The sequence below is a fragment of the Centroberyx affinis genome, unplaced genomic scaffold (assembly GCF_046629955.1).
Source record: "Centroberyx affinis isolate AG114_WGS23_722 - 3 ecotype Tasmania unplaced genomic scaffold, CSIRO-AGI_Caff_v1 ptg003351l_1, whole genome shotgun sequence".
In the NCBI taxonomy this organism is placed as follows: Eukaryota; Metazoa; Chordata; class Actinopteri; order Beryciformes; family Berycidae; genus Centroberyx; species Centroberyx affinis.
Window position 1 is genome coordinate 211218 of NW_027281347.1, and position 27653 is coordinate 238870.

At 43.4% G+C, this 27653-nt stretch overlaps 1 protein-coding gene across 1 annotated transcript; it reads left to right on the top strand.

Moving 5' to 3' along the window:
• On the top strand, positions 1–27501 carry yeats2 (YEATS domain containing 2). Its single transcript, XM_071538813.1, is given in 33 exon segments — positions 1–28; positions 532–637; positions 785–882; positions 1065–1157; positions 1257–1490; positions 1618–1736; positions 3740–3901; positions 5594–5705; positions 6400–6444; positions 6529–6694; positions 7517–7747; positions 9360–9527; positions 10683–10774; positions 11553–11738; positions 11874–12105; positions 12461–12622; positions 13894–14021; positions 14807–14953; positions 16173–16361; positions 19107–19479; positions 19610–19744; positions 20670–20810; positions 21045–21201; positions 21688–21764; positions 21885–21964; positions 22948–23152; positions 23417–23419; positions 23833–23949; positions 23952–24067; positions 24534–24608; positions 24770–24827; positions 24830–24842; positions 25844–27501. Coding segments are annotated over 32 exon segments (4323 nt in total). The 5' UTR covers positions 1–28; positions 532–537; the 3' UTR covers positions 25953–27501.
• The last annotated feature ends 152 nt before the right edge of the window (positions 27502–27653 follow it).

Here is a 27653-nt window from a genome sequence, read left to right on the forward strand (position 1 = left end):
GAAACGTTGGTCCGCAGGGCTTGTTCCAGTAAGTTTGCATTTCAAAACACGTTGTATCTGTGTCTGCATGAGTGTGCTAACTTTGCTAACGTTAGCTAAGCAGGCTAGCTTGCTACAGTTAGCGGCTGCCGGCTGCACGGACGAGTACAGACGGCTTTCTCAAACACATAGGCCGTGAGAGTGTAACACTGTGATGTAATGTTAAGGTAAATCATTTTAGCTTTATTGATGAATTTCATTTGCTCAAATTATGGGCCAACAGTATGCTACAAAACAGTGCTAGCTGGTAGATAGCTACCCGGGGCTGTAGTGAAGGCGTCCGTCTGCTAACGTGTATTATGTTAGCACTATGTTAGCTGGCTAGCTAGCTAATACTAACGTTAGCTGCGGGTAATGACTGTACAAGGCGACACCTCTGCTAGCAGGCTAACTCGATGCTAAGTATCTTTACAATTGCCCATTCGAGCATAGATGTGATAGATGTGTTAGCCATTCACATTTTCTTCTCTCCTGTTCTACTTTTCCTTGTAGGCAGTCATGTCAGGAATCAAAAGGAAAATAGAGGATAATGATCCAGACTATGAAGACATTTCACTGGTCCAGGAAAGCAAGAGAAACAAAGTGGCTGAACATAATGGTAAGATTATGAGCACAGAGTCAATACACCTACTTCAGGTGTTTGGCAAAGTGTTGTGACATTCCCTCCGACTAACCACACTCACTTGCCCCTATGTTCTCTGGTACTTAATCTCTGTTTGTTTCTCCTGTGTGCTCACTTTAACAGCCCGGGAGGCAACAGTACAGAAGATTGAAGCTATCATCAGAGAGCAATTCTCTTTGGAGATGAAGAACAAAGAGCACGAGATAGATGTGATTAGCCAGGTAACTGGATTATAGTTGAAACGTTTTGTATTGTGTTGTTTTGTATTTGTATTGTAATGCGGGAATGAACTGTTTTGCTCTCAAATGAAATACATTTTTTGAAAGGAATCCTTCTGTAGTTGCCACCTGGTAACAATGTGAGGTAGTACATTTTGTTCATAATTTCTCCATGTGTACTGCAGCGACTCAATGAAGCCAGGAGGATGATGGACAAGCTAAGGGCCTGCATAGTGGCCAATTACTATGCCAACGCTGGGCTGACAAAGCTCCCAGAGGTACATTTCTTTCTGAATATTTAGACCGTAACAGTTGTTGGCTGCAGTAAGAAAGTGAGATGTAATGGTCGCAACAATCACCATTCCTGTGTTACCCAGCAGGCATCGAAGAGCGACCCTGCAGTGCTGAATCATCCAGCCATCAGGCGGTTCCTGGAATCCCCCTCCCGTTCCTCTTCCCCCCTCAACCAGGGCTCTGAAACCCCATCTCTGGCCCCCTCAGAGTCTGAGTCCCTCTCACAGCAAGGAGAGGGAGCTGAGAGGGATGGAGAGGGAGCATGGAGAGAGGACAGCAGCAGGCAGGAACGCAGGCCTGGACGCAACACAGGCAAGGTGAGTTCAGTGGGCCGAGATGACTGGGTTATTAATCATTTGATGGATGGGAAATGGGCATTAACATTGATCTTGCTTTCTTTTTATCCTTCATCAAGCCACGTTAATTCTCCATTATATGTTGTAGGACACATTTGGTGTTCCGTCGTCAGCAGGAGCGGAGCAGAGGGTGACCTACCACACCACTGGAGATGAGGCCTCCAGACTCTACGCAAAGAAGACGATTGTAGTGGGGAATGTGTCCAAGTACGTAACCTTACTATCTAATCCAACACCTTATACTGACTCAATCATACTCTTAACTCAGGGGCAGTATTTAGAGTAGGCAACCATAATATGAAAGAGCATTACCACTTTGATTTGGTCGTCCAGTATAGGAGGGCATTATAAAGATGCAGCCTAGCTTAAGGTCACAGCGCTCCCCACAGATTACATTACCTCCCTGTTCTTTTTTCTTCTGCTAAATATGGTTACTAGAGAAGCTGAATGTGCGTACTGTCTCCTCACCTGCTGTGTTTTAATAGGAGAGTTATTGGGTGGTCTGTGGTGTGGTATGAGAGCTGTACCAAAGTTAGGAGTAGGAGAGACTTAAGGAATGCCAGAGAAAAACAGAATGTGCAAAATTAATGACCTACAGTGCCCCCAAGACAGAGTAAAACAGGGTGTTTTTCAGAGGGCATTTTAACTCCCCTTCATCTGATCTTTAAGAGCATTTTGGTCCTTTAAGGGGATTATACTATCAAATAATACATTTGCATTGCAAGTAAACACACAATTTGCACCGCTAAGATTTGTTTTATTTTAAATCATAACAAACCACACATCCCACACTGGCAGCAGGCCTTACAGAAGAGGATAGTGTTGTTTCCCCCTCTCTTCTTCAGTCAGTCTATCTCTATACCTCTCTATACCTCTATACCTCAATTGTTTAGTTTTTTACGATATTGGTTGTTGTTGTTGCTGCATTGTTTTTTTTGACACAGTGATTCATGTGGGGTTGGCATTTTCTTCTACTTCTGATCATAAAACCGCTCCATTTTTCTGGTCCAGAATGCACTGGAAAGATTCCTTCATTCATAGACTCAGATGAATCTCCTACAGTGGCCCATGGGGAGAAGTAATTGCATTCACACATTAATATTTGACAACTCAATGAAAAATTTTGAACAGGGTGAAATGCACAGAACTTCTTGTTATCGGGGGCATTTTTGTGCCATCTCATATTTATTTTCATGGGCATTTTCTCTGTCCCCTCCCCAAGACCAGCCCTGTCTTTTCCTCAACATTTTTGTTGTGTTTATCAGTGTTTGAAAGCCCAGCCTTTCTGCTGAGTTTCTTAGAATGTCTTGTTTTTTCATCGCTCTTCAGTTAAGAGTGGAATTATAATTTAGGTTAGCTGCAAGCCCAATCTTGATGCAGGTTGAAAACGTTGAATGCCAATTTTCTTGACTAATCGCTTTCCCCCTGGGCCTATATTTATCAAGTGTTGATCAGGATAACTGACAACTCTCCCAGACCATCTGTTTCAGTGTGATATGTAGTACATCTTAGATCAGCACAAATTCTTAGAAGCTTGATTGACGAGACCCATGGATCTCATGCAGTGTATATATATCTCAAGGGCTCAATGAGACATACTGTTATTTTTCCTGTGCTATAATGCATACCTCTACACAATACAAAGGCCTAAACCTGGCACGACAGCTACTATAGACAGTTAATGAAAAACAAATGGGATGAACTGTCAACGAGTTTAACTTGACTGTCAACTAATTCATCATTTAATGAAATTCTATGTGACAGGCTCTTTGTAAAGCTGTGTGCTGAAATGTTTGTGTGAAATGTTTAATGTGCAGACTATCTATGTGATAATCTTTCTATACACAGTGTACACCATATATTTTTCTTGGCTGTGTCCCAGACAGCCTCTCTGTCTTTCATCTTTTTTTCCCTCCCTCTTTCCCCTTCAAGGAAGTTTTCCCCAGTGCCTTTTCTTAGTGAAATGCAAACAATTGTCAGAAACGGTTACAGCTGCTTTACAGTGTTGCCAGCCCACCTGTCTATCACACACTGTCTCTCCCTCCCACTTTTGTGTACCCTGTGACCTACTTTCTCTCCCAGTGCATCTTTAAGCCCTCTCTCTCAACTGTGTCAAACTGTCTCACCCCCATCCATCATCCCTCACCTTTACTCAAACCTAATTCTTTACCCCCCTCTGCCTCTTTTTCCTCTCTTTCTCTCTTCCTCAGGTACATCCCTCCAGACAAGCGGGAAGAGAATGACCAGTCTACCCATAAGTGGATGCTGTACGTCCGAGGCTCCAGGAGGGAGCCCAGCATCGACCATTTTGTAAAGAAAGTCTGGTTCTTCTTGCATCCCAGCTATAAGCCCAATGACCTGGTGGAAGTCAGGTGTGTGCCACTTTGTGTGTGTCTGCGCATGTGAGAGAGAGGCAAAGCATGTGTCTGTGTGCACTTGTTGCTCATGCACGTGTGTACCGATATAGGCAGGGCTTCTCTCTTGTTATTGAAACAATCGCTTGGGTGTTGTTTTCTTATGTGGTTGCCTCAGGCACGAATAGAAGTAGAGAAACGGGAAGAAACTTGTTCTAAACAGATTTGCCCTCGTGGTGTTGCGTTGCCTATGGACACAATATTTACTTCTAGGCCTACGATATTATTCTAGGTCAGTAGTTTGCTCCCACCCCTTTCCATGCAGCACTTGCCAAGCTGACGAGAGTGAAGAAACAATTTTGGATTACACAGCACTACCTGGATGCATAGGAGCCAGTCTTCATCATTGCGTGACATTTCCAATTCGGTCTGGATTTCAACACAACATTCAGATCAGCTATTGAGTCCAGAAAGGGCCTGGAGCTCAAACAGTTGCTTGTGATTCACATTGTGTTGCACAGATCTCAGTTGTAAACACACAGCAATGGAAAAAAAACTGTTAACAGCGCCCCCTTGTGGACATTAAGATGATGCAGAACTCCAGCCTGCATCCCCTGACAAGATATATATAAGTTCATTAAGTTGATGGTCAGCTATGATTGATGTTTGTCCCTTTGAGTAGAAATACTCCAACTGAATGTTTACCCATGGTCAACTTTTATGCAAACTGAGAAAGAGCCGTTCACCCTGCAGACTGGACACACACATGCTTAGGTGGAGTGCTATGACGTTATTTAGCCCATTATGAGTCAGCCTAGGAGTCAGCATCAACACATGACTAATACTGTGGACACACCCAGCTCATGACATGCACACAGTGTAATCACTCAGAAGAGCTTGTGTCTCTGAGGGCTTGTCTCAGCCCAGAGCGCCGAGGTGTGGAGATCAGCGTGGCATGCAGAGTTATAATCGAGCGGTTGCTTTATGGCACAGCTAGGAAGAGATCTATTATCTAGAATGTACAGAACTTTGGTGGCCTCAAGTGCTGAGGTTTCGATGCCTCACTTTAGTTCTTATCCTCTGAAAGTGGTAAAGGATTTAAGTTTGCCCATGGCTTTTGAGTGAATGATCTCTTTTATCAGTCAGCAATTCTGATCCTGAGCCATAGCCTCCTGGCTGTTTTTAGCTGACAAGGCGCCCACGTTGCTGTAGCAGTCCCACATAAGCTCCCACCGACTGACTCAAGTCTTCATTCCCGCTGAACCCCACACAGTCCCAATGCTGTTTGCTGACTGACACATTCTGAGTGTAGATGTATGGGAGAAATACACATCAGAAAAAAAACAAATGCACCGCTCGTAGAGTCACACACATATTCCCTCTAATGCTTGCAAAGACACGTACACGCACTCACACACACATACACACACACTTGCACATACACATGCCCTTATAAATGCATGCAGTCAGATCAGTCTCTGTTCTGTGGGGATGAAAACCCCAAGCTTCAAAGAGAGAGGAGATGAGAGAGGAACCTTCAAGTCATTGATTTTAGGAGATTATTAACTCCAACTGAGTCAGAAAGCAGGGTAGGAGATTAGCATTTTTTTTGCAAAATCATTGTAATGCATCCTCAATAGTTATTTTTTTTCTCTCTGATGCGTATATTAATGATGTTACATAAGTCTTTTTGCATGTGTCTGTCCTCAGTGAGCCTCCTTTCCACTTGACGCGGCGAGGCTGGGGTGAGTTTCCCGTGAGAATCCAGATCCACTTCAAAGACGCCCGCAACAAACGCATCGACATCATCCACCAGCTAAAGGTCAGGCTGCATCAGAGTCAGTTAACTCACCTTCCGCTTTAGTTTGAGAGACATCAGATATTCATGTCAGATATTCACTGCACCCCTTCTCTTTGATGACTTCTGTCTCTGTCACTGGAAAATTACAAATGAAACAAAAAATAAATAACAAAAAATAATTTGTTATCTCTTAAATTTGCCAAGTACAGTGTGTGCGCAAGGAATTTCATCTGGTTAGTTGGTGTTGGTGTACCAGACAGTTACATAATGCAAGATTCAGACACTAAAACCAGACAGACCCGTTACATAATGCAAGATTCAGACACTAAAACCAGACAGACCCTTACATACAGTGCAGGCAAGATGTATGACTAGATCATAATGATGTAAAGAAACTGCAAATAAAAATTGTTCCAATGTAGGAGCATTGGCAGCACTGTGAAAGCACACTTGGCAAAGTACAACTAGGTTGACATATATATATATATATATATAAAAAAAAATTGCATAAATTACTAAATCCTTTTGAGAATATGTTGTCATTTGATTTAATTATTATTATGAGGAATCATTCACAATTCATAATTTATTCATAGTGGTTGAATTTATAACTTTTAATAGTCTTCACAACAGATTTACCCAGTCCTCTACCTTTTATTATGTTGCCTAAACTCAGTCGTAGTCTTTATTTCCACTTCTCTCTTTTTGTTTACAGCTGGACAGAACGTATACTGGGCTGCAGACACTGGGTGCAGAAACAGTAAGTTGTACATGTTCTCTTTCTCTCTCCTGCGTTCACTTGCTTTCAGAGCATTACTCTGATGACAAGCTATATTTGTTCCAGGTGGTTGATGTGGAGCTCCACAGGAACTCTCTAGGGGAGGACTACTTCTTTCAGGCCTCCTCCAAGGTGACTCACAGAGCAGCCAGCCCGACGTCCGCCGCCTCTCTGACCCAGACTCCCGGACGCTCCAGCTCTCCCACCCTGCATGATTCCAGCATAGATAAAGGTACACGCACAGAAAACTCTGTCCTTTCAAATGTGATCATGAACAAAGGACATGTATGTTGTGGGCAATTTAGACAGGACATCTGGCTTTTTATTGATATTGACTGTTGTGCGGAATTAACCTATGATCTTCTGGTTTCGTGACCGTCTCTCTAACCACTAGGTCAACCTGCTTCCCCAATTATAGGATATCGATAATTAAAGGATACTATGGGAAAGTCTGCCATTCTTTCACTTTGAGAGGAGTTGTTTTTCTCCCCTATTTATCCTCTATTCTCCCCACATAAGAAGATAAGAAACTATAGAATAAGTTAATAAGTTAGATAAGAAAATGCAGTGGACTTTTTGGCTCTGAACTTTAGGGGTTAATTTACTGCATGGTAATATTTAAACACATTTCTGGTGGAGTAATGTAACATTTGCGTGAACTGTAGTGCAAGAACTAGTTTGTTTAGCACTGAGCGTGCCACTTTGATCCCACTGGCCATTACTCATTTTCATCCTCTAATCCAGAGTGGGCCAAATTTCTGTGGTTTTGCTCTCCTCTGTAATCCTTTTCTCTACAGGCCAGTGAATTATTGATGATCTCTCTCTCTCTCTCTCTCTCTCTCTCTCTCTCTCTCTCTCTCTCTCTCTCTCTCTCCCCCCTTATCTACCTGGTTCTACAATACTCTTATCTTCTCTCTCTTCTGCCGACCCCCCCCTTGCCCCACACACTATATCTGTGTGTGCCAGGATGAGTCTCGCTAATTAACTCTAGATGAGGTTGAGAGTGAGCTTTAATGATCCGTGCTCTCCCGTACCCTTCCAGGTCTCATCAAAGCCGAGACGGGGAGGTCTGCAGGGGGACATGGCACAGGCCTCACAGCTGGCGAACGAACCCCGGCCAGACCCAAAGCCAGCGACAAAATCACTCTGGGCTCCCATGGCAACTCCGCCTTCCAGCCAATCACGGCAAGCTGTAAGATTGGCCCTCAGGGACAGCCACCCAGCCCCGCTGAGTCTCCTGGGAAATCGTTCCAACCAATCACCATGAGCTGTAAAATTGTCTCAGGTAACCATCTCCACCTGGCAAAATTTGGCCATTTCATTTCATTTATTTATATGGCTCAAGACCATGATCACATGGTATGGAGCACAAACAAAACATACAATAATAACAAAACGATAGCACAAGGCATGGCTGAAGTACAACAAATGTTATTTGAACAGAGGAAGGACATTCTTCAAAAAGGCACCTAATTTACAAATAAGTTTTGGCCTATCTGATTGTAATAACAAAATTAATTTAAACATAGATGGGCGATTTAAATAATACTTTGGCAAATACCTTTCTCTATAATTAATTATGTTTACATTCTTGCATTCAAACAAAATATGATACCCGTCACCCACACGGTTATCATTACAGAGGTCGCAAATCCTCTGGTTTCTATCCAGCCCTTTATATCGTCCAATGACCTTGGGGATTCTGGTGTTGTTCACCCTAAAGTTCCAGATAGCCTGTCTATACTTTTGGTTTTCATGCAACAGATACTTTTCCAATTTAAGCTCTTGTTTAAATTCTACATAAATATCACAATGCTTCTTTGAATTTATTATGTATACATTTTTAGGGTTTTTTTTTTTTTCAGTGTCTCATACTTTCTGTCCTTCACAGTGGGGGCGGGTTGTCATTCAAAGTCAGATAAAGCTGTAGTAAGAAGCACCCTTTCACTTGCTATCTTTCTGATATAACTGCACTCTTTCAAACTTGAAAAACCTTTGAATTTCATTTTTTTAATTCAGGTATTATACTACAACCGCTGGGAAATATTGTACGACTACTGCCTCTTTACTGATTTCATATCACATTTTTTCAGAGAAATTCTAATATTCAATCTTTTGTTCCATCTCTTGTATTTTGCACATTTTGTTCCCTGGTGTCGATGTTCATTTTTCACTTGGCCTACTTATTTGATATGCACAAGTCTGGAATGCACTGTGCTGTTCAGGGAGGATAAACTCAACAAGATTTCTTATGTGGATAAGGCACAAATTTGCAGCTCTAGGCAAATCTTGTAGAAAGAGGTCCAAAAACCTCTGAGGTGTTTTTAAAAATAGTTTCTTCTTCGCCCAATCCTCTGAATTTGTGCGGACGGCTTATTTTGGACCAAATCACCACAAATTTAACTGAATCCCAACAAATCAAATTGAATATATACATGACAAGTGATAGTGCAAGCGACATCGCTGGTCAGCAAGGTGGGGGAGTAGAGATCCACTGCATACATACATACACACAAACACACAGCACATAACATATTAAATAAAGGGTTCCCAAGCAGATGTAAAAAGTCTGGGAACTGAAGGAAAAAAAAAAGAGCTCTAGAAAAGTTTGGATATTGCACAAAAAGTTCATAAAAATGTGGAAGAAAATTTTTGTTCTATCTTGATGTACAGTGACCACACATTTTATGTAGTTGTACACCTATTGTCACATATTCTCTAGACTGAGATTACAGTACTCTAAATCTGCCTTAACGGCTTAATTTGCGCTAAATCTCAACAAATCCCAACGTGTTCTTCCACCACAAGAGCTTTTTTCATATTTATGTTCATTTGTCCTCATTAACACTTTTAAGGAGAATTATTCGGCTAATACTTTGTGTATTTTCTCCTCCCAGGCTCTCCCATCTCCACCCCCAGCCACTCCCCCCTGCCCCGCACCCCCACCACCTCCACCCCTGTCCACAGCAAACAGGGCTCCTCCTCGGTGCTCAACAACCCTTACATCATCGTCGACAAGCCGGGCCAGGTGATTGGCATGGCTACCACGTCTGCCGCCTCCACAGGTACACAACTCCTACTCAGTGTCAGAGTGGCGCTTGATATAGGAAGTGGACCTGCAGCACATCGAGAAGCAGAGTCTGAGCCGCCCACATAGAATATGAAAATGGCTGCTTAGAATGTCCTCTGTAGCGGTGCAGATGATGAACAACACCCCCGGCCTCCCTCTGTCTCCCTCTCTCACTCTCTCTTTTCTCTGCTGCTTCTTTGCCTAGTGGTACTCTTTTTTTCTTGCTTGTCCGCTTCCTCTTTTTCCCCCCTTTCATTTTTTTTCTTATCCAGCAATGTTGGACACTAGCTCTTTTTACTCTCTCCCATCCTCTATTCTCTCCCTCTCCCTCCCTCTCTATCTCTCTCTCTCTCTCTCTTTCTCTCTCCTTTGTCCCTGTTTTGCACTCATAAATCATGACGTGTGGTGAGGCAGCAGCATCGTTGCTGGATGAGAGGTTACCATGGTGACTGAGCTGCTGTGTTTCATGGCCAGATTAGAGGATATGGTGAAAGTTGGATGAGCCTACACAGTCACAACAAGTTGTATGTGTGTGTGTGTGCGCGTGTGTGTGCATACCCGCCAACAACAGTGTGAATTTTGCGATGCCCTCAAAGTTTGCATTTCACTATAAAATCTAACAACTGCTCAGTGTGTCGGCATCAACTTAAAGTGGAGCAGAGTCAACACCCGTCACCCTAGCTGTTGTATTTCGCTTCCTCGCAGCAGCATCAATTCACATTCCAATCAGGAGTTCTCTCCCCTAGATCGCTCACTCTCTCGCCCACTCAGCCACTTCCACATGCCCTCCGCAAATGCGCGGCTCCACCAGATCTAGCAGTGGGGTCGGAGTGTTACTAAGTGATGTTTTATCAAGCTGGATGAGGCTGATGTGGGCGTTGGCGCTGATTCACCACTCTTAGGTTAAAAATTTCGGTGCAGTAAGTAAAGAATTCAGCTTTAGCACATCTCCCCTCGCCGAGTTAGTGCGGTGCAGCCTAAATCCCACTTACACACCCCCGCTAAGTAACCCTGACAGAAATCTGTCCTCTCACACCACAACAGCCTTGATGTCTGTGGAAAGGACAGCAGGAACAGCAGTGAGCCATCAGCAGTGTAATCATCATTTTCTCTTACTGACGTGTGTGCTTGTGTGTAAATTACCCCGCAGGAAGCCCCTCCGCCAAACACTCTGCGGCCCAGGGCACTCGCTCTCCTGCCCCCAAAGTTCACACCGGCAGCTTCCTCTCCTCGGGGGTGAAGGTGAGTTGGTATGATCTTGTCGGTGTCGGGGTCAGCGTGGATTCCTATCGGTGAAAACATTCTTCTACTGATCTGTTCCCCTCGTGTGAAGATGATATTCCGCTCCTGTCCCTGTAGAGTCTGTATCTCTAACAAGGCAGTGTGGTATTAATAGTACGCCAGGGTGCTATCTTCAGCAGATGTGAGCGCCTTGGCAAGCTATTTAAATGGGACATCACTCCAAAGACGAGGGGGGGGGGGGGGGCATTGCAGAGTGAATTGCATGGTTCTGTATCATCCTCTCACAGACAAGGCACACAGGGTGTCAAAACCCTGCAGTAAAATCCACCCACTCCCACCACCTCATCATCCACAGGCAATAAAATACGATTTCAGTTAAAATGTCTGTTTTATTGCAGGGATATTCTCACTATGCCCTGTGAAACTGGCTGAGGTTCTAGGGTTGTCTCTATTGCAGTCTGCTGGCTCCTAGTACTTCAGACTAGGGTGGATGGGGAATATAGAAACACCTACTTGATGAATAAATGATGGTGTTGATTTTAAAACTCACTTTTGAGCACACCACCCTGTTCTCTGTTGCCTGTTGGAGAAGAATAAGGATCTTAATTTGCAGTCCAAATACTTATCAGGGATTCACGTCATTTTTATTAGATTGTAAAGTATACACCAAATAAATAAATATCAACTGTTGCAATACCTAGAACCTGTTGTCTTTCAAAGCACCAGGGCCTTTCTGTTACAGTCTTCCTCTCCCTCTGTGCACTCATGCCTTGTGCAGGTTATTATCAAGCAAGAGCCAGGGGAAGTTTCTACTCAGCAGCAGCAGATGGTTTCCACGGTAACCACCCAGCAGCAACCTGCCGCCACAGCAGCGCACCAGTTTGTCGCAGTGAAGGGAGGTCATGTGATCTCCATGTCGCCCCAGAAACAGGCAGGAGGGGCCACAGGGGCCACAACTAGCAAGGTCCCATACACACACACACACAAAAGCACAAAAGCACTTTAAACCTTTACTGATTAATACTGATACAAATGTGTCTTTCTTATCAAAAGTTATTGTCATTTGGAAACTATATTTGGGAATTGTCCCCGTTTCCAGATGTTAGGCATCCCTGTTGGCTCAACGCTCCAGTCTGCGGTCAAACAGGTGGCTATCAGCAGTGGACAGATTCTGGTCGCCAAGGGCAACCCCTCTGGCTCCAAGGTGATGGGTGGGAAGCAAGTGGTGGCTCAGGGAGTTGCTAAGGCCATCGTCAGTGGAGCAGGTGGCATCGCTGGTCAGCAGGCTGCCACCAAGGCAGCTGGTGGTTCGGGAAGTGGAAAGAGTGGAGGTTAGGTTTCACACACACACACCTGAACATCATGCAGAGGTACATGCGACACACACAAACATATTGCATAAAGGGCTCAAAGCGGGTCTAGGAAGTTTGGAAACCTATAGAAAATCAATTTGACATTTTCCAGGTCTTGAAGTTTTGGAAATTGCTCAAAAAGTGTATAAAATAATATAAAAATTGTGTTTTTTGTTTTTCTGTGTGTGTGTGTGTGTGTGTGTGTGTGTGTGTGTGTGTGTGTGTGTGTGTGTGTGTGTGTGTGTGTGTGTGTGTGTGTGTGTGTGTGTGTGTGTGTGTGTGTGTGTGTGTGTGTGTGTGTGTGTGTGTGTGTGTGTGTGTGTGTGTGTGTCAGTGATGGCTACTCTTCAGCTGCCAGCCAACAACTTGGCCAACCTGGCCAACCTGCCTCCAGGCACCAAGCTCTACCTGACCACCAACAGTAAGAACCCATCAGGGAAGGGCAAGCTGCTCCTCATCCCACAGGGGGCTATCCTCCGAGCCTCCAACTCAGCAGGTAGGGCACATTGCATACTATGGACGGTACCTTACACGGTCAGTTGCAAAAGAATAGGGACACAGTGTTTCCTTTGTTTGTCATTTAGCTCTGTTGCCGCCCCACAGCTGAGAAATTTCCCCCACAGCTAGAAAAATGTAAATACAATGAAAATTCATGGTTTGGCCGTATTGCTCTGCAGACAAACAAATAATAATATTTACAATTGCTATTACAGCACAATTGTATACATATCATGATATAAATATACAAATAAGAGCTACTCTTAAACTGCAACACCTAATGGAGCTGATGCTGGAGCCCAGGAGCAAATCTGGGTCCACTTGAATAGAAACATCACATGAAAACAGTTGGAAATTTTAACTTTGAAGGACCTAAATCACAATTACAAAGGCAGTTGCTCAAATGACTCATATTAGCCGAATGCAGTATGTATGTATCAGCTGTAAAAGTGGTCTGACAATCACCGCTTTTATGTTTCAAAGCAACAGAAGGCAGGTAAGAGTTCCAAAGAGGCCAAATAGCGAGTGCCCAAATTGCAGGTACATCAGTCAGAAAATGGTAAAATTAGGCTATTTAATGTGGCAAGGGGAACAGTCTCAAATCATGACAACATATGCCAAATACAGTGACACATCAACAACAAGGAACAGTGGTTGCAAGCCTGTGTATCTCTTACATGGAATTTTGAGTTGGGCAATTTTGTGACTATAGCTGACTCGATATCCAGGGTTAGTTTCCCAAAAAGCTTTTGCCCTCACACTGTCCTCCATGCCTCAAGTGGTACAGGGTCATATTAGGAATGTTATTGCTCTTGGTTCATTATCATCCCACTGCTAAAGTGACTGTTTACAACTTGAGGCATGCTGGTGGGAGTTACAAGATTTTGGCTGGTACACAACCCCTGGACAGTGAGTCAGTCATACAGTCAACTGTTTGTTCTACAATATACTTTATGTACTGTGGGGCAAAATTGTTCACACAACATACATCCTGTCAAGTTGCATTGAGATCTAAGAGGGTTCACAAGGTCCTGTATCATATGATCAGAAATACAAATTTAATTCCAGTAAACCAATGTCTAATACTTGGGCCACTTGGGACTGTATAGCTCTACTCAAAATCCTATTGTCCTGGATAGAACATGATTTTTTTTTTATTTGAAATTACTCAAATTAATGAATTGAATAAAAGATGATCTGAGATTTGGGATCAAGACTAATGGGTTTGTTTATGAGGTTTGAGACTTATGTGTGTTGTGTGTAATTTAGGTCAGCAGTCCCAGAGCAGCTCGTCTGCAGGCGCCGGAGGCTCCCAGGCCACCTCCTCCTCTTCCTCCTCGAGCAGTCTGCCTTCCAACCTCTCCTACACGTCCTATATCCTTAAACAGACTCCACAGGTAGGTAGAACTACATACACACTGTAATACAAACCCCACAGATGCACACACACTTTCTTTCTCTCTCTCTTTCTATTGTGTTTTTGTGGTTTTTCATCGCATTCTTTAGAGTATTTTGTCACTGTGGCATGTTTGGAGCGGTGTAAAGACTTCTTTTCAAAATCTGTAGGAGGCTTAGACGCTTTGCACGTTATCCTTCTAATACTCGTCAGCACACTTTATGTAATACCAAAACCTGGTTTTAGATTTTATCCCCTTATACCATGACAGGACTTCTATGCACAGACTGTCTACAAAGGACGTTGCTTTCCTTTGTGAAGCCCAGTTTTTTTTGTATTCTAGTGGAGCAGTTGAGCTTGGCGTGGTCTTAATTAGACACATTCATTACTGTAGCATTGATCCAGCAGTCAGCTTTGGAACAATGCTGTCTGTGCATTTAGCCAACAGCATTTAATGAAGCTGGAGTCCTTAACTGTTTCGCTGTGGTTTCCACCTAAATTTAAACTAAAGATCAAAACTACACCCCATTTTGTAGTCTTAATTATTTTTTATTGTAGTTTATTTATTTTGGGGCTTTTTTTTTGGAAGAGATTGTTTCACACTAATTCATGTTAGTTATTATTATGTTACTGTGTTGTTACTTTGTTATTATGTTGTTATTGATGTGTTAATGCTATGTGTTTCAACTAGCAAGATTTAGACCCTAACCATTCCAATAAATTCCTAAATGAGTCACTGTAATATAGTTGGATGTTTTTTTCTCTGCTTGTCCATTTTTTACCTAGGGCACGTTTTTGGTTGGCCAGCCAGCACAGGGCTCAGGGAAGCAGGGGGGTTCCAGTTCAGCAAGTCACGCCGCATCATCTCCAGCAACTGTTACCCAGCAGGCCATCCGGGTGACAGCCGGACACAAGGCGGCCATCCTGGCTCAGGTCAGTATGGGGAAGAAGCTGGAGGTCAGCACTTTGACCTCTACACTGTCTGGTCCTAGTGGAAGCCACTGTAGTTACTGACTGTCGTTGTGTGTGTGTGTGTGTGTGGTACAATTAATTTCCCACCCTTGAGTTGGCTATGGTACAGTTCTGTCTGTGGCTGCGATGGGTTGTTTGAGTATGCCCTGATTATCAGATTAGAGCTAATGATTATGGTTTTGGCAGAGATTTGCGCAATAATTTTGTCTAATTCACCTGATTGCCAAAAAGCCTTTTCTTCCTTCCTTCTCTGTCAGTAAATTTGATGAGCTCTCTCTGGTCTCAACCACTTTTCTCCCAAGAAGAGAGTCAGTTCTACTAGTGTCTCCAACAACATTACACTAGTAAAAAATTCATTTATAGACAACATTGTTGTGGAGTTCAGACAGATTTACTTTTAGCTAGAACCAGTATTGTTTGAATCAATTTCAAACCGTACACATATGTCACATATAGCCTGCTGTAGTTTCAGAGGATTGTCTTAGTAGTTGACTTAGTTTGACAGATAAACAGTCTGTAGTATTTGAGAGTTGAACAATATGTTAGCAGTATGCTCAGTTAAGAATGAGCAGGAATAATACATTTTTAGTGTAATCAGTTTTCCATCTGTACAGTACATATGTGAGTGTGTGGCTGGTTCGCACAGTGAAGGACTCATCAAGGGAACAGCTGGTATAGGCCTAACTCCCCCATGTCCTGCTGGGCTGGAGGCTGACACTTCCACTCATGCTGCTTAATCTGTTTCAGTTTATATAACGGCACAATGGCCATTTTAATTTCTCACCACTGTTCACTCCTGAGACTATGCTGCGGCTAGTTGCAGAGTGGCTCTTACAGACCGCGTCCACGTTCTGCTTAATGCAGCCACTTAAGGTTAATGTGTGTTGTCATGAAATGGGTTGTAGAGGGATTTCTGTTCGGCATTTTAGTGGACATGTAAAACAAAGTTTGTTCTAGGACAAAGTTGCACTGTGTGGGTAGTGGACAGAAAACCACTTTGGATTTTGCATTGATTTACTGTGGTGTGAATTTACTGCCACCTCACCGGCTTCCTGGAGAGTTTTGCTCTAGGCTGCATTTAGACAAATATTGTTGTTCCTATTTATGTTGTTGAAAGTGGATGTTTGCTATTTAGTTTTAGATCATGAATTCAAATTTGCAATCTTTCTGTGATTGACAGGTGGTGGGCGGCTCCCAGGGTGCGCAGGTGAAGTTGTCTGACGGCTCTGTAAAGACGGTAACCGCGGCCACAGCAGGCCACTTGTCCAAGCCAGGGACGACCACATTGAGGATGACGGGCGGAGTCATCACCGCCGCTAGCTCCACCCCAAGCTCTGTCAGCGCTGCCACGGCAACCAGCCAGCAACAGGCCAGTTTGACAGTCTTTGTTCTCTCTTTTATTCTGTTTGACTGCTATTCCTTCTTAAAGCCTTTTCATATGACACAGCAATTAAATAGAAATGGTCTTGAAGTATTCCCTGAATGCATACTGACTGTGAAGCTTTCAAGTGCCCAAAATTTCATAACTAGCTAAATTTCCTCAAGTTTGAACTGCAGTCAGTTGGGCAACTTTTGATTATATTCGTATTCAAACATTTCCTCACTGCATATTCACATTGCATGGGAGTGCAATATGAATATACATCAGTCTGTAAGGTTTTCTTCCAGCCCTCTAGCTCTGGTTGTCCTCTGTCTCTTCCATATGTTTGCTGTCGCTTCTCTGTGCTGGAGCCAGGGTTTGTTCCAAAATCTATTTCCAGCATCATTTTTTTCATCATTTAAGTCATGATACAGGACATAATTTCACTATAATTACCTTATGCAAAACTAACAAACTATTACTTGGCAAGGAATAATCCTGGTTGATGACTTTTCATTGTCTTGACATTTCTCTACAAGTGGGGTCAATTTTCCAGCAGTTCAGCGGTGGCCGCTGCTGTATGAATATAGGGGAAACAGGCATGATCCAGAGTGAGTGCAGTAGCTAGGCCAGTGGTGTGGTTGTCAGGGAGCGTAGGGAGCGTAGCTGGTGTGTGAAGAGCCTTAAGCAGTCTATCACTGGCGGTCTGGGTTGGGGTTGGGGTGATTAAAGCTTTACTGTCGGTGGCCAGGCCTCATTAACTTGAGAAATGGAGAGGCACAGAAGGACTTTATACTTACTGGAGGCTCTGACATACACAAAAACAAATATATATACATTATGTAACAAACACACAGAAACAGAGTTTTTGCAACAGAGGAACACAGCCCTGGCTTTCCTGTTTGGAATGGCAGAAACTGCTCATCCAGGACTGTTAATTGTAATGCCAGGACCCTGACAGAGAGAAATTGACTCTTTTGTCTTGGAGAATTCCCTAAACCCAGTGACCTGATCGGCACAGCTCACTCCGGGAATTGAATGAGGCTGGAGAACAAATGTGAATTGAGTGAAGAACAGAATGGAGCACAAGACAGTTAACACCAATTCTTAGAGGACACAGTGAATGTTGAGCGCTTTTTCCAGCTTCTAAAACTGCCTTTGGATTTTTGTATGGTATTGTCAGAGAAACAATCATCATGTGACATACGCTATTCTCTTAAATTCAACTGGACACCAAATGTCTGAGATGGAGTTGAGGAGATGTGTGCACCCATTTTTGTTTTTACTCGCCTAATAAAGCATTACAAAATTGCGCACATTCAGAAATACCTAACAGTAACGGCGCAATAGTAGGTGTGTCTATGATGTTAGGCAAGAATGTAAACATTGGAACAAGCAAAACGCTATAGCAGCATAGCTGTATCATTGGAACAGTGTCGGATTCTGAAAAAGTGAAAATAAAAAATACCTCTCCAGATGCCCAAAACTCTCACCATGATCTTTGCTTGCGCTAGACAGCACTTCTCAACAATCGTTAATATCCTCAATGATTTGACATTCTGCCTCATTTCAAGCCTATCGGATGCGGATATCAGGGTGCTAAATAAGCTTTTTATTCTTTGACATGTTGACTCACAAATCTGTGGGTAAAAGGGAGGAGATCTACAAAATCTCGCTAGCTACAGGTTACCTAAAAAACACACACACACACACACACACACACACACACACACACACACACACACACACACACACACACACACAGAGAGAGGAATGTCATAAGGGAGAAAGGGCACTCTGGGAAATGGGCTTAACATTCACCAGGGCCAGAATTACCCTTTAAGACACAGTCACAAAATAAAATGTTTGTGTTTGTGTGTATGTGCCATCCTGGCTACCGTACCTGTCCACACTCCTATTTTCCAGGGCTTCTTCCATATTTTTAGTCTGTTAATCTGGTGTGCTCCTGGGATGTTTTTTCCTCTGTTCGTCTCCTGTATTTCAGAGCAATTCTCATTATAATTAATTAGTCTTCACACCTGTACTGGTGACGCATGCATCTAATATGCTCTTTGATCACATTGCACATTTCTTCTGCCTTTCTCCACTCGTTCTAACTAGGAATTATGTGGGGTGCCAAAATATGTGAAAAGCAGAATAACCAGATGTGATCTACAAGAGGAAGTTGGCCTTGAAATTTATTGGACTGCCTGAAATACGAGGGAATCATTTTGCTTTCAGTTTACATTACTGATCATTTTAGGATCAGGGATCTCTCCATATTCATTTTATAAAATGCAATTAATTATATATCATCTATGAACCAGGAGCCCACATTGAGAATCCAACTGCTTCTATGCTGAATATTTATTTTATTTTAGTTTAGTTTTGTGTGTGTGTCTTGCGGGCAGGGACTTATTGTCCTGGAGAATCTCCCTTATTTTCAGAAGTCTATGTCAGCAGGTATGGCTTTACAGCATAAAGGCTGGTGCCTTGGTGTAACATTTTATCCAAACTCCAATGAGGACCCAGGACTTCACAAGTATCTTTTCAGTCTTTGCTTAGTTGGCTGACATTCACTATGAGAGAGCGCAGACATGACAATGGGTCTTCTTCATACTGACTAGTCTCCAGGAAAGACACCTGGAGACTAGAGCTCCCTCTATGCTAAAAGTAGTACTAATCCTGTCAGGATATCAAGATATTACATCCAGCTGAAAAAAAAGCTGACAGCTGTGTGTGTTTTCCATGCAGGCTGCTGATGGTGTGAAGCCTGCTTCCCAGCACCACCCGGTCCTGGTGGCAGCCAACCAAGCAGCAGTCATCAATGCGGCCAAGAATGCCAGCGCTGCCGCCGGCAACAGCCTGGCAAAGAGCGCCGTGGCCACCTTGGTCAAGGGTGCCGGCAACTCCGGCACCATAACGAAGAATTCTGCAGGTTCAACTGGCACCGTGGTAACAGTTGCCAAGAGCATCACCAACATGCCGGTCATCAGCATGTCCAAGGGGGCGGGGGTGGGGACTGTGGTGGGCGTGCCCAAGAGCGCAAGCACGTCATTGGTCACAGCAGCCTCGCTAGTCAGCGGGATGGCAGCAGGAGGAGGGAAGACGGGCACTACTCTCTCAGGTAGGCACAGAGAAACCTCACGTGTGCCACTGGGCTTTTCTCCCGGTTTGATTGTGGGTCCAAGATACAGTAAAAATCTAGGCCCAGCCCCAAAGCTCTCTCCACCCAGGATGTGTTGTGTTTTGTGCAGGCATGCTGAAGATCCACTCTGGAGGTTCCAGCTCCCAGCAGACAGTCTTGACCATCCCGGCCAACCAGCTCAAACAGCTAGGGGTGGGCACTGGGTCTGGTGGGGTGCAGACCATACTCATGCCTGTTGGGAAAGGTAAGTGTGACTGAGCCAACCCAAAAAATATTTGTTCAGCCAGCACAGCAATCAGCCTCATTATCACTGTCCATATGAACAATTTTTGCGAGTTCCTGAAGAACAAAAACAATTCATAGTATTCCCATGATATCACATGCATTTCCTACCAGTATGGCACTTGACAATACACACAGCTCATTGGTTTGTCATTTGATTGTAAGCACCTGTTAATTTATTACAATTACCTGTTATTTTCCTACCAAGATGGCCGTGTGGTGATGTAACAGAATACTGTGAATAGAGCCTAAGATTTTACTGTCAATCGGGAGGACCAGATGTTTGAAAAAAATACAACAGTCTCCCAATTTTTATAGGAGGAAAACTACTTTGGTGTGTGAAACCAGTGAAACATAGTTGTCAGAAGAAAAAATGGTCCACACTCAAAAGAACCACATTCAAGCTTTCTTCATTTAATTTTTTTTGCATGCACAGACGTTTCAGCCCTCTGGCCTTCCTCGGCTCCAAGCCTGTCTTTTCTGCATTGGAAATTTGCAACAGAACAGAAAAATGTTGAAATGAAGGAAGCCTCAATGTTGTCCTTTCGAGTGCAGGCCATTTTTTCTTCTCACAATTCTGGAGGGCCAGCCCACGTTCAGTCTATCAGTAATGGGCATCTGCATAAAGGAGAGTACAAGAGGAGAGTAGCTCTGCAACAGCTTTATTGAGTTTGTGCTGTGGAACTGGGCTTATTCTGCCAATACAAATTACTATAGAGGGTGACTTGATTTGTGATAGAGATACACATACTGTCGAGTGTACCTTATATTTTCCTGTCCTGTCTGTAGCATATAGCCTCTTCCTCCCCCCTCATTTTTCATCCAAATATTAAGCCTACTTTGCCATATAGGCTATTGATCCATCCTGTTTATTTTCTTGTGTGTAGTAGTGTCTAAAGGCCCAGTCTCCAGTACTCCTTCCTCCTCCTCCTCCACCTCCACCACCACCCCAGGAGCAGCTGGAGCTGGAGCCTCCCCCAGTCCTGCCAGCCAGGCCTCCCCCTCCCTTGCCCTGCCTCTGGCACAAGGTGAGAGGAGACCCCCACCCCTCCCCCTCCTCACATCCCCTCTCCTCACATCCTCTCTTCTCTCATTCCCTCCTTCTTTCTCTTATTCCCAATCTCCATCCTCTTCCCTGTCACCTTCCATCCCGCACCTTTTCATCCATCACCTCTTCTCTCCCCACCTTACTGACAGTGTGTATGAAATGAATCATTCTCTCACACTTGCTTTCTGGTGTCTGCTGTCGCTCTCTACCACAGTGAAGACAGAGCCAGGTGCTGGCACACCTGTCACTGCTGTCCCGTCGCCCCCGGTGACTGCTCCCGTCTCCTCTTCTGTCTCCTCTTCTGTTGTCACAACAACTACCACCGTCAAGCTGGAGCAGGGGGCAGACAACTCCACGCACGACCTCATCAAGTAAGAACCGAGTCACGGCATCGCTTTTGCTGTTAAAAATAAATAGCAAGCTGCCAACAAAATAGAACAAAAATTTAGCCAAATTCGTCACATTTAAGTACAAACGGGCATAATGTCAAAGTTAAAGGTGCAAGTGCAGAAACAGTGCAGCTATTTTTTGGCAGAAAAAAATAGTGTGCAGAAAAAGAGAAAACTTTGAGTTTCAGTTTCAGCTTCATCAGAACGTTAATTCCCTGCACCTGCACTAACACAGAGTCATCAGAGTGCAACGGCATTCCTCTATATTTTTTTACCACTTTCAGTTTTTACATCTCTGCTTTCACATGTTGAACTAATTGCTCTGTGGGGATTACTAATGCTGCATTTTATTAAAGCTGTCAGATGGCTACCATGTAATTAATAGAAGGTTATGGCAAGAGTTTCCCCTCCTGGTGAACATTTTGCAGAATGTTTGCTGGTTCTGTGTCTGACACTTTTTCTCTTCAGCACCGAGCACATAGAGACCATGATGCAGCTGCTGACTGCTGTGGTGAAGAAGTTCCCTCTGATTGTGCCAGAGAAGAGTAAGTGAGGTTCCCCTTTCTTTCCAGTTGACATGCCTAAAGCCACTGCCACATAAACAAAGACTGAATGTTAACAGACCAGCCATCTAATCTTTTTTTGTTTGTTAATGTTTTTTTTAGCTGAAGATTCCCATCCGTTCTGTGCCTCCTCTACAGAGCAGTATTATTCCTGGAATATTGGCAAGCGCAGGGCATCAGAGGTAACTTTTTATTGTTTTGTGTATGTGTGCTTGATGTTGGAAATTCAAATTTGATGTTGTACATTCTCTGTGCCTCTCTACAGCATGCAGCCTCAGACCCATGTGCAATCAGACTACTGATGAGATTCTGCACATTAGCAATGAAAATATGTTTCTAGGGAAAAATAGCCACTAAATGATCAGAATGTCTTACCATTTCAGAACAAATCAAATAGATTGACGAATTCACCAATGTTTCAAATATGAGTGATGCTTCTGTTCTTTGCTTTGCTTACAATATCAGAACACAGGTCGGGAATCTGTTTTTTCCCAGAATCATGTTTTCACTGCTCTGTGTGGGTGCACAACAGCCACAATAGCAAAGCAAATTCCCCTGATAAAGGTTTAATTTAAACTCAACAACATCTCAGAGTGACAATACTTGTGCCTCTTGTTATTATCCAGATTCCAGGGTGAGGGTGCCGTTATTGTCAGTGATAATTTGCATTGTTTAGAGCTCTGCTGTCCTGTTTAATTTGTCTGTGTGCTCAGCACTGGACTCCTGACTTGGCAAGCTTTCTGCTTGCCTCATGTCTTGTCTTGCCCCTCTATCTGGTCAGATGTGTATCTGCCTGGTTGTCCCTTCTCATCTATTCCTAATGGGTTAATCAATGGCCCTTGTAGTCCAGCCTGTGTCTTCGCTGCCTGGCCTCTTTCTCTCTTACTGTAACAGGCTCTCAGACAAGCAGAGACAAGGATATTTATATCTACAGGTTGCTAATTTACTTCGGGGACAGGGGACTCAAAGCACATTATAATAGAGCATGAAGACAAGGGAAGCTAGGTAGCTTATACTGGACTGTAGAGAGAGACACACAAAAGCTGTCCAGTCACAACATGGTTGTCCATGGTTATGCTGAAGATGTTTGGGCTTTTAGGCCTAATGTACATTTTTACACAATATATGTTGTCATTTCTGTGTGTGTGTGTGTGCGTGTGTGTAGCTCCAGCGAGCGGTGGCAGTGAAGCGGGTTGTCCAGGATGTGTTGGACCACTCGCCCCGCCTGCAGGCCCTCACTCCCCCAAAGACCAGAGAGGTGGTCCAGTGGTGCCGTCAGAGGGGCTACACCCCGCCTGACCCCGAGCCCCAACGCAAGAATGATGAGGAGTCCATCGAGGACATCCTCACACAAATAGACAATGAGCCTGGTGAGTTTTGGAGTGTGTGTGTGTGTTTGGGCGCACAGCTTTTACAGGGGGATCGTTTAGTTTGGCTAGTTGTTTTTGTGATTTCACAGCCTGCCCTTTCTGTTCTCAGCAGTTCAGAGTGGATCAATATTTTCCCTTCTATGTTCCAGGGTGTGTGAAGTGTGGGTGTAGTGTTTCTGCAGTTGCCAGTTCGTCCAGTAATGTGTTTGCTGTCCAGTAATGTGTGTGAGGGCGGCTAGTGTGCAGCCTTGGTGTTTTGTTTAGCCGGTATTCACAGGCAGTCCTAATTAATTCTGTCTTTTGTCTCTGAAGGGTGAGAGACGAAGCTGCTTAGCTCAGTGAGTCGCACACTTGCCTGAGCCCAAACAACACACTACTCTGTGCTGTTCATGTTCTCCTCCTCTGTCTCTTCTCTCACTCTCCCCCTCTCTCATGCACAGATTTTACTGAATTACCTGTCAAATTGCAGAGCTGGTAAAATGAGGCAATATTTTTAAAAAAGAGAGCAATGAAGGTTTGGTGCTTGACATTACATTCCTTTTGAGTTTTATCTCCTTAAAACAGACACTCGCGCATTGAGCAGCCACGATCAGAGTGAAATACTGAAGCAGTTGCTGCCTTGCTGCTATGCTGCTGTTTGTTCACTGGTGTGTTAAATGTACATGTCAATCTCTCCACAGAGTGCCCGTCAACTCTGGGTAGCTGTGAGGAGCTGGTGCTGCGGCTGGAGCAGATGCAAACTCTGCTGAAGACGGAACCAGAGGAGACAGACAATGAAATAGTGGACATCATCACTGTGACCCCCCCTGCCAGAAGCTAAAGGTCAAAGAGGAGGAACAAGAGGCTGACTCGGAGCCCAAGTTCTTCCTGGGTCCCTGCCCGTCCACCCAGTTTGTCCATGAAACGGCTCAGCAGGTCAGGAGCCACTCTGGGTTTTTGGAAGTGGGGCTTTTCAGATTTCCAGTGGAAATGTCTTCTTTTTGGGTCTTTTTGGAAATGCTTTGCTGAAAGACTTCTTGACTTTTGATTATTCTGTTTGGTGAACAGATCTGGCAAATACAGAGAGAGGTTGGTGAACAGATCTTGCAAATACAGAGAGAGTTGATGAATACCAACAAAAAATCCTAATTTCCAGAATGTTGCTTTTGATAACAGGATTTTGAGAACAACTAGCAGAAGCTGCACCCCTTTATCCATTCATAATATGATTCTCTCTCTCTCTCTCTCTCTCTCTCTCTCTCTCTCTCTCTCTCTCTCTCTCTCTCTCTCTCTCTCTCTCTCTCTCTCTCTCTCTCTCTCTCTCTCTCTCTCTCTCTCTCTCTCTCTCTCTCTCTCTCTCTCTCTCTCTCTCTGTCTGTCTGTGTCTTCCTCCCCTTCTCAGATTGGGGTAGCCTTCCAGCCAGTGGAGGTGGAGAAGAATGTATTTGCTCCAGTGGTCGAAGCCATGATTCTCAAGGTGGGTCACTATGCAGGCCAGGGAAGTTGCCAATTACAGTGGAATAGCTCATCATTATCTCAGCATGCCCTTGACATGTACAGTATTGCATGTTTCCCCTTGTACTGTACTAGAGACTGGGTTTCTATATGACTAATAGTGTGTGTGTGTGTACACTGCAGGCTACAGAACAGTTCACCAGTGACATCCTGAGAGAAGCTCTGGCTGGGGCCTATGCCAAATCCCTCAAAACAGGTCAGAGATACACCCTCTGTTTTTCGTTTGGTTTGTTTTTTGTTTTCTTCCAACATATAATCTGCTTAGTACTCCATTTCTTACAGTTTTTTTTTAAACTGTCATATCTAGGGCTGGCCCAAACTATTTGGAGATTTGGCGTGTTTGTTCGTTGGGCTGGGGTTATGATACCAATTTGGTGTTCAGGAAGATTGTTTTGAACTTTTTCACAACAAAAATCAGTTAACTACAGTAAAATAATTTGACAGCAGAATAAATTGTATTTCAGAACAATAGAATATTATTTAGCTGCATTTAGTGAAAAAAAAGTCATGTCTGTGTTTGGTAATAGGTGTTTAGAAAACAAATGTTTAAAGGTTTGTGAAGGATAATGTATAGCGAGTCAGTTATCGCAAAATGTCAACCCCAACGCCTATACATTATCCCTCGTATTACACGACTCCTAACCTAAGACATTATTTGTTTGACACAAAATATTGATTTACAGTGATTTCTTTACAGGCTAAAGTAATTTACAAGCCTCTGCCAAAAAAAATAGTTCAGCAGGACAGCAACTCTAGCTAGCATCCATAGGCTACACTGTAGCAGAAAGTAACTTTAGCAACATAAACAAATCTGTAAGATTGACATTCAGCCTCTAACGAGCAATGAAAGCTTTCACACTCCCCGAATAACTCATTTAAGTAATACTGGAAAAATCTTCCATGTTTATTATCTGGTTAGCCAAGTGTTTGTCTCCAGTAAACAAGGAGTGATGGCTTCAGGTGAAGCTAGTCAATTTGATCAGACATCAATAATATCTACTGGACTCCTTGTCTGTGGAGTGAAACAGCAGTCTGTTAATCAGAAATAAAAAGACCTCAGAATGCATTCATTGGCCAATCAGAATTGAGTATTCAACAAAGCTGTGTACTGATAAAGGTTCAGAGCCTGAAAAGCGATGTTCCAGCCAGTCTGTCAGTTCTGCTCAAACTCCTGATGCTGTTATATGATGTTTCCAGGGCTCCGAGAGAGATCACAGCCATGAACGTCCACCAGGCGGTCAGCAGCATCCCCACCTGTGACTTCCTCACCAACACACACATGGGCTACCTGGCTAAAGACAACTGACGCACAACAAGACTGACACTGGTAACTGACACATACAGAGTGGTGAGGACTGTCTGATCCTCTGGCTATGACAACAGAGGAGGAGTAGGACTCTGCACTTTGAACTCAACCGAACCGTGTGAATCTTAACACCTGGATTTAGTCCTGTTGCTTAAGTGGTTGTGTAACATCTGACATTTACTAATGTACTGTATTCATTTGACTTGATCATAGAAGGGCTCAGCTTGCCACACAGCAGTGAACTAACAAATGTTTCAAATGCTCTGAGAATATTGTGACATTTTAGTCTTAATATATCTAGAAAAGCGGCATAGTGGGGCTTGTGTCATTTGATTTCGCGAGGCAGTTGTGCTCTCGCTTACCTCATAACAAGATTATTTTGGTGATGAAGTGTTTACTGCCAAACAGCCAGCCAGTGGGGAAATGTAGGCTGAGTGACTTGCAGGGCTGAAACTGTAACAGCAGACAATTGTCCCCTCCACCAGTCTTAATCCTGCTGTCTCCTCCACCGGACTGGGAACAATATTACACTCAGTCAGCTTGGTTCACCAGAGGAATTGAATTATAGATTTGAGTTATGAAATGGAAACAGTCTGGGACATCTCAATATTAAAATCCTCTATTAATTGAGTTCACTTGTCTTGACCCAGGAGGCGTGTCATGCAGCAGTATTTCCCAGTTAGCCATGTGAAGAATTATTTGCAATTCTTCATGTTTTGAGTACTTTTATCAAAGTAAACTAAGGTATTCTTACAGAAGTGTCATTGCCATGGCAACTAATGATTTGTCATCATGAGGTAATTGTGCCTCTTGAAATACAATCCCGCAAGTAGCCACTGTAATCTAAGGCAGGTTCAGAAGGATAACTGTTTCTGTTTCTGTTTCTTATTGTAAGTTGCAGACCTGATTTATATGTTGTTTAGATTATGACAGTGAGATCTTAATCATATCTGTTGAGAAAACTCTTGGCTAACTGTAATAAGCCACTGGAAGTGTCACACTATCATTGTGAGTCCAAGAAGTCTGTCGGTATAATTGTCTACTCTCCTTTACGGACCAGGTTTGATAGCCAGTTCATGTACTTTTTAGTGTTCTGTTTTACCACCATAATGTATCTATCATGTAATGTACAGTGTATATGACCAACATGAAATAGATGGTGTTTCAATTCCTGTTTTATTTTTATATATAATATCAATATCTGCAAACAGTAATGCCCTAACAGTAGCGTGTGTATGAATTTGTGTGGGTACTGGATGTGCTCATTAGGGTAGTTAATTGGACTGGATTGTGTGTGAATGCTGATGTGTGTTTTGTCAACTGATACAAATAACTAAAGACCGAAGAGGATGTCGTCGTGTTGGAAATTCAGTCCGTTAAGCTTTGCATTATGTTAATGTGTGGATTGGGTGAGTGTAAGTGTTCTGGCTGGGTGGTTGTGATGCCTGTTCGACCAAATTAGTGTAGAAAATACCTGAACATTGTATTTTCATTTTTCAGTGCACACCAAAAATATAATCAATATTCTTGTAATAAAAAAAAAAGCAAAAGCCTGCTTAAATTACTGAATGGTTCTGTGTTTTTTGTCAACAACCAGGATAAAATGGATAATAAACTGGATAGCGATGCTCTTATTATCCAAGCAGAATAGTAATGCACACACAGAATTGGGCACCTGTGATGCCCCAAACAGAGTTAAAG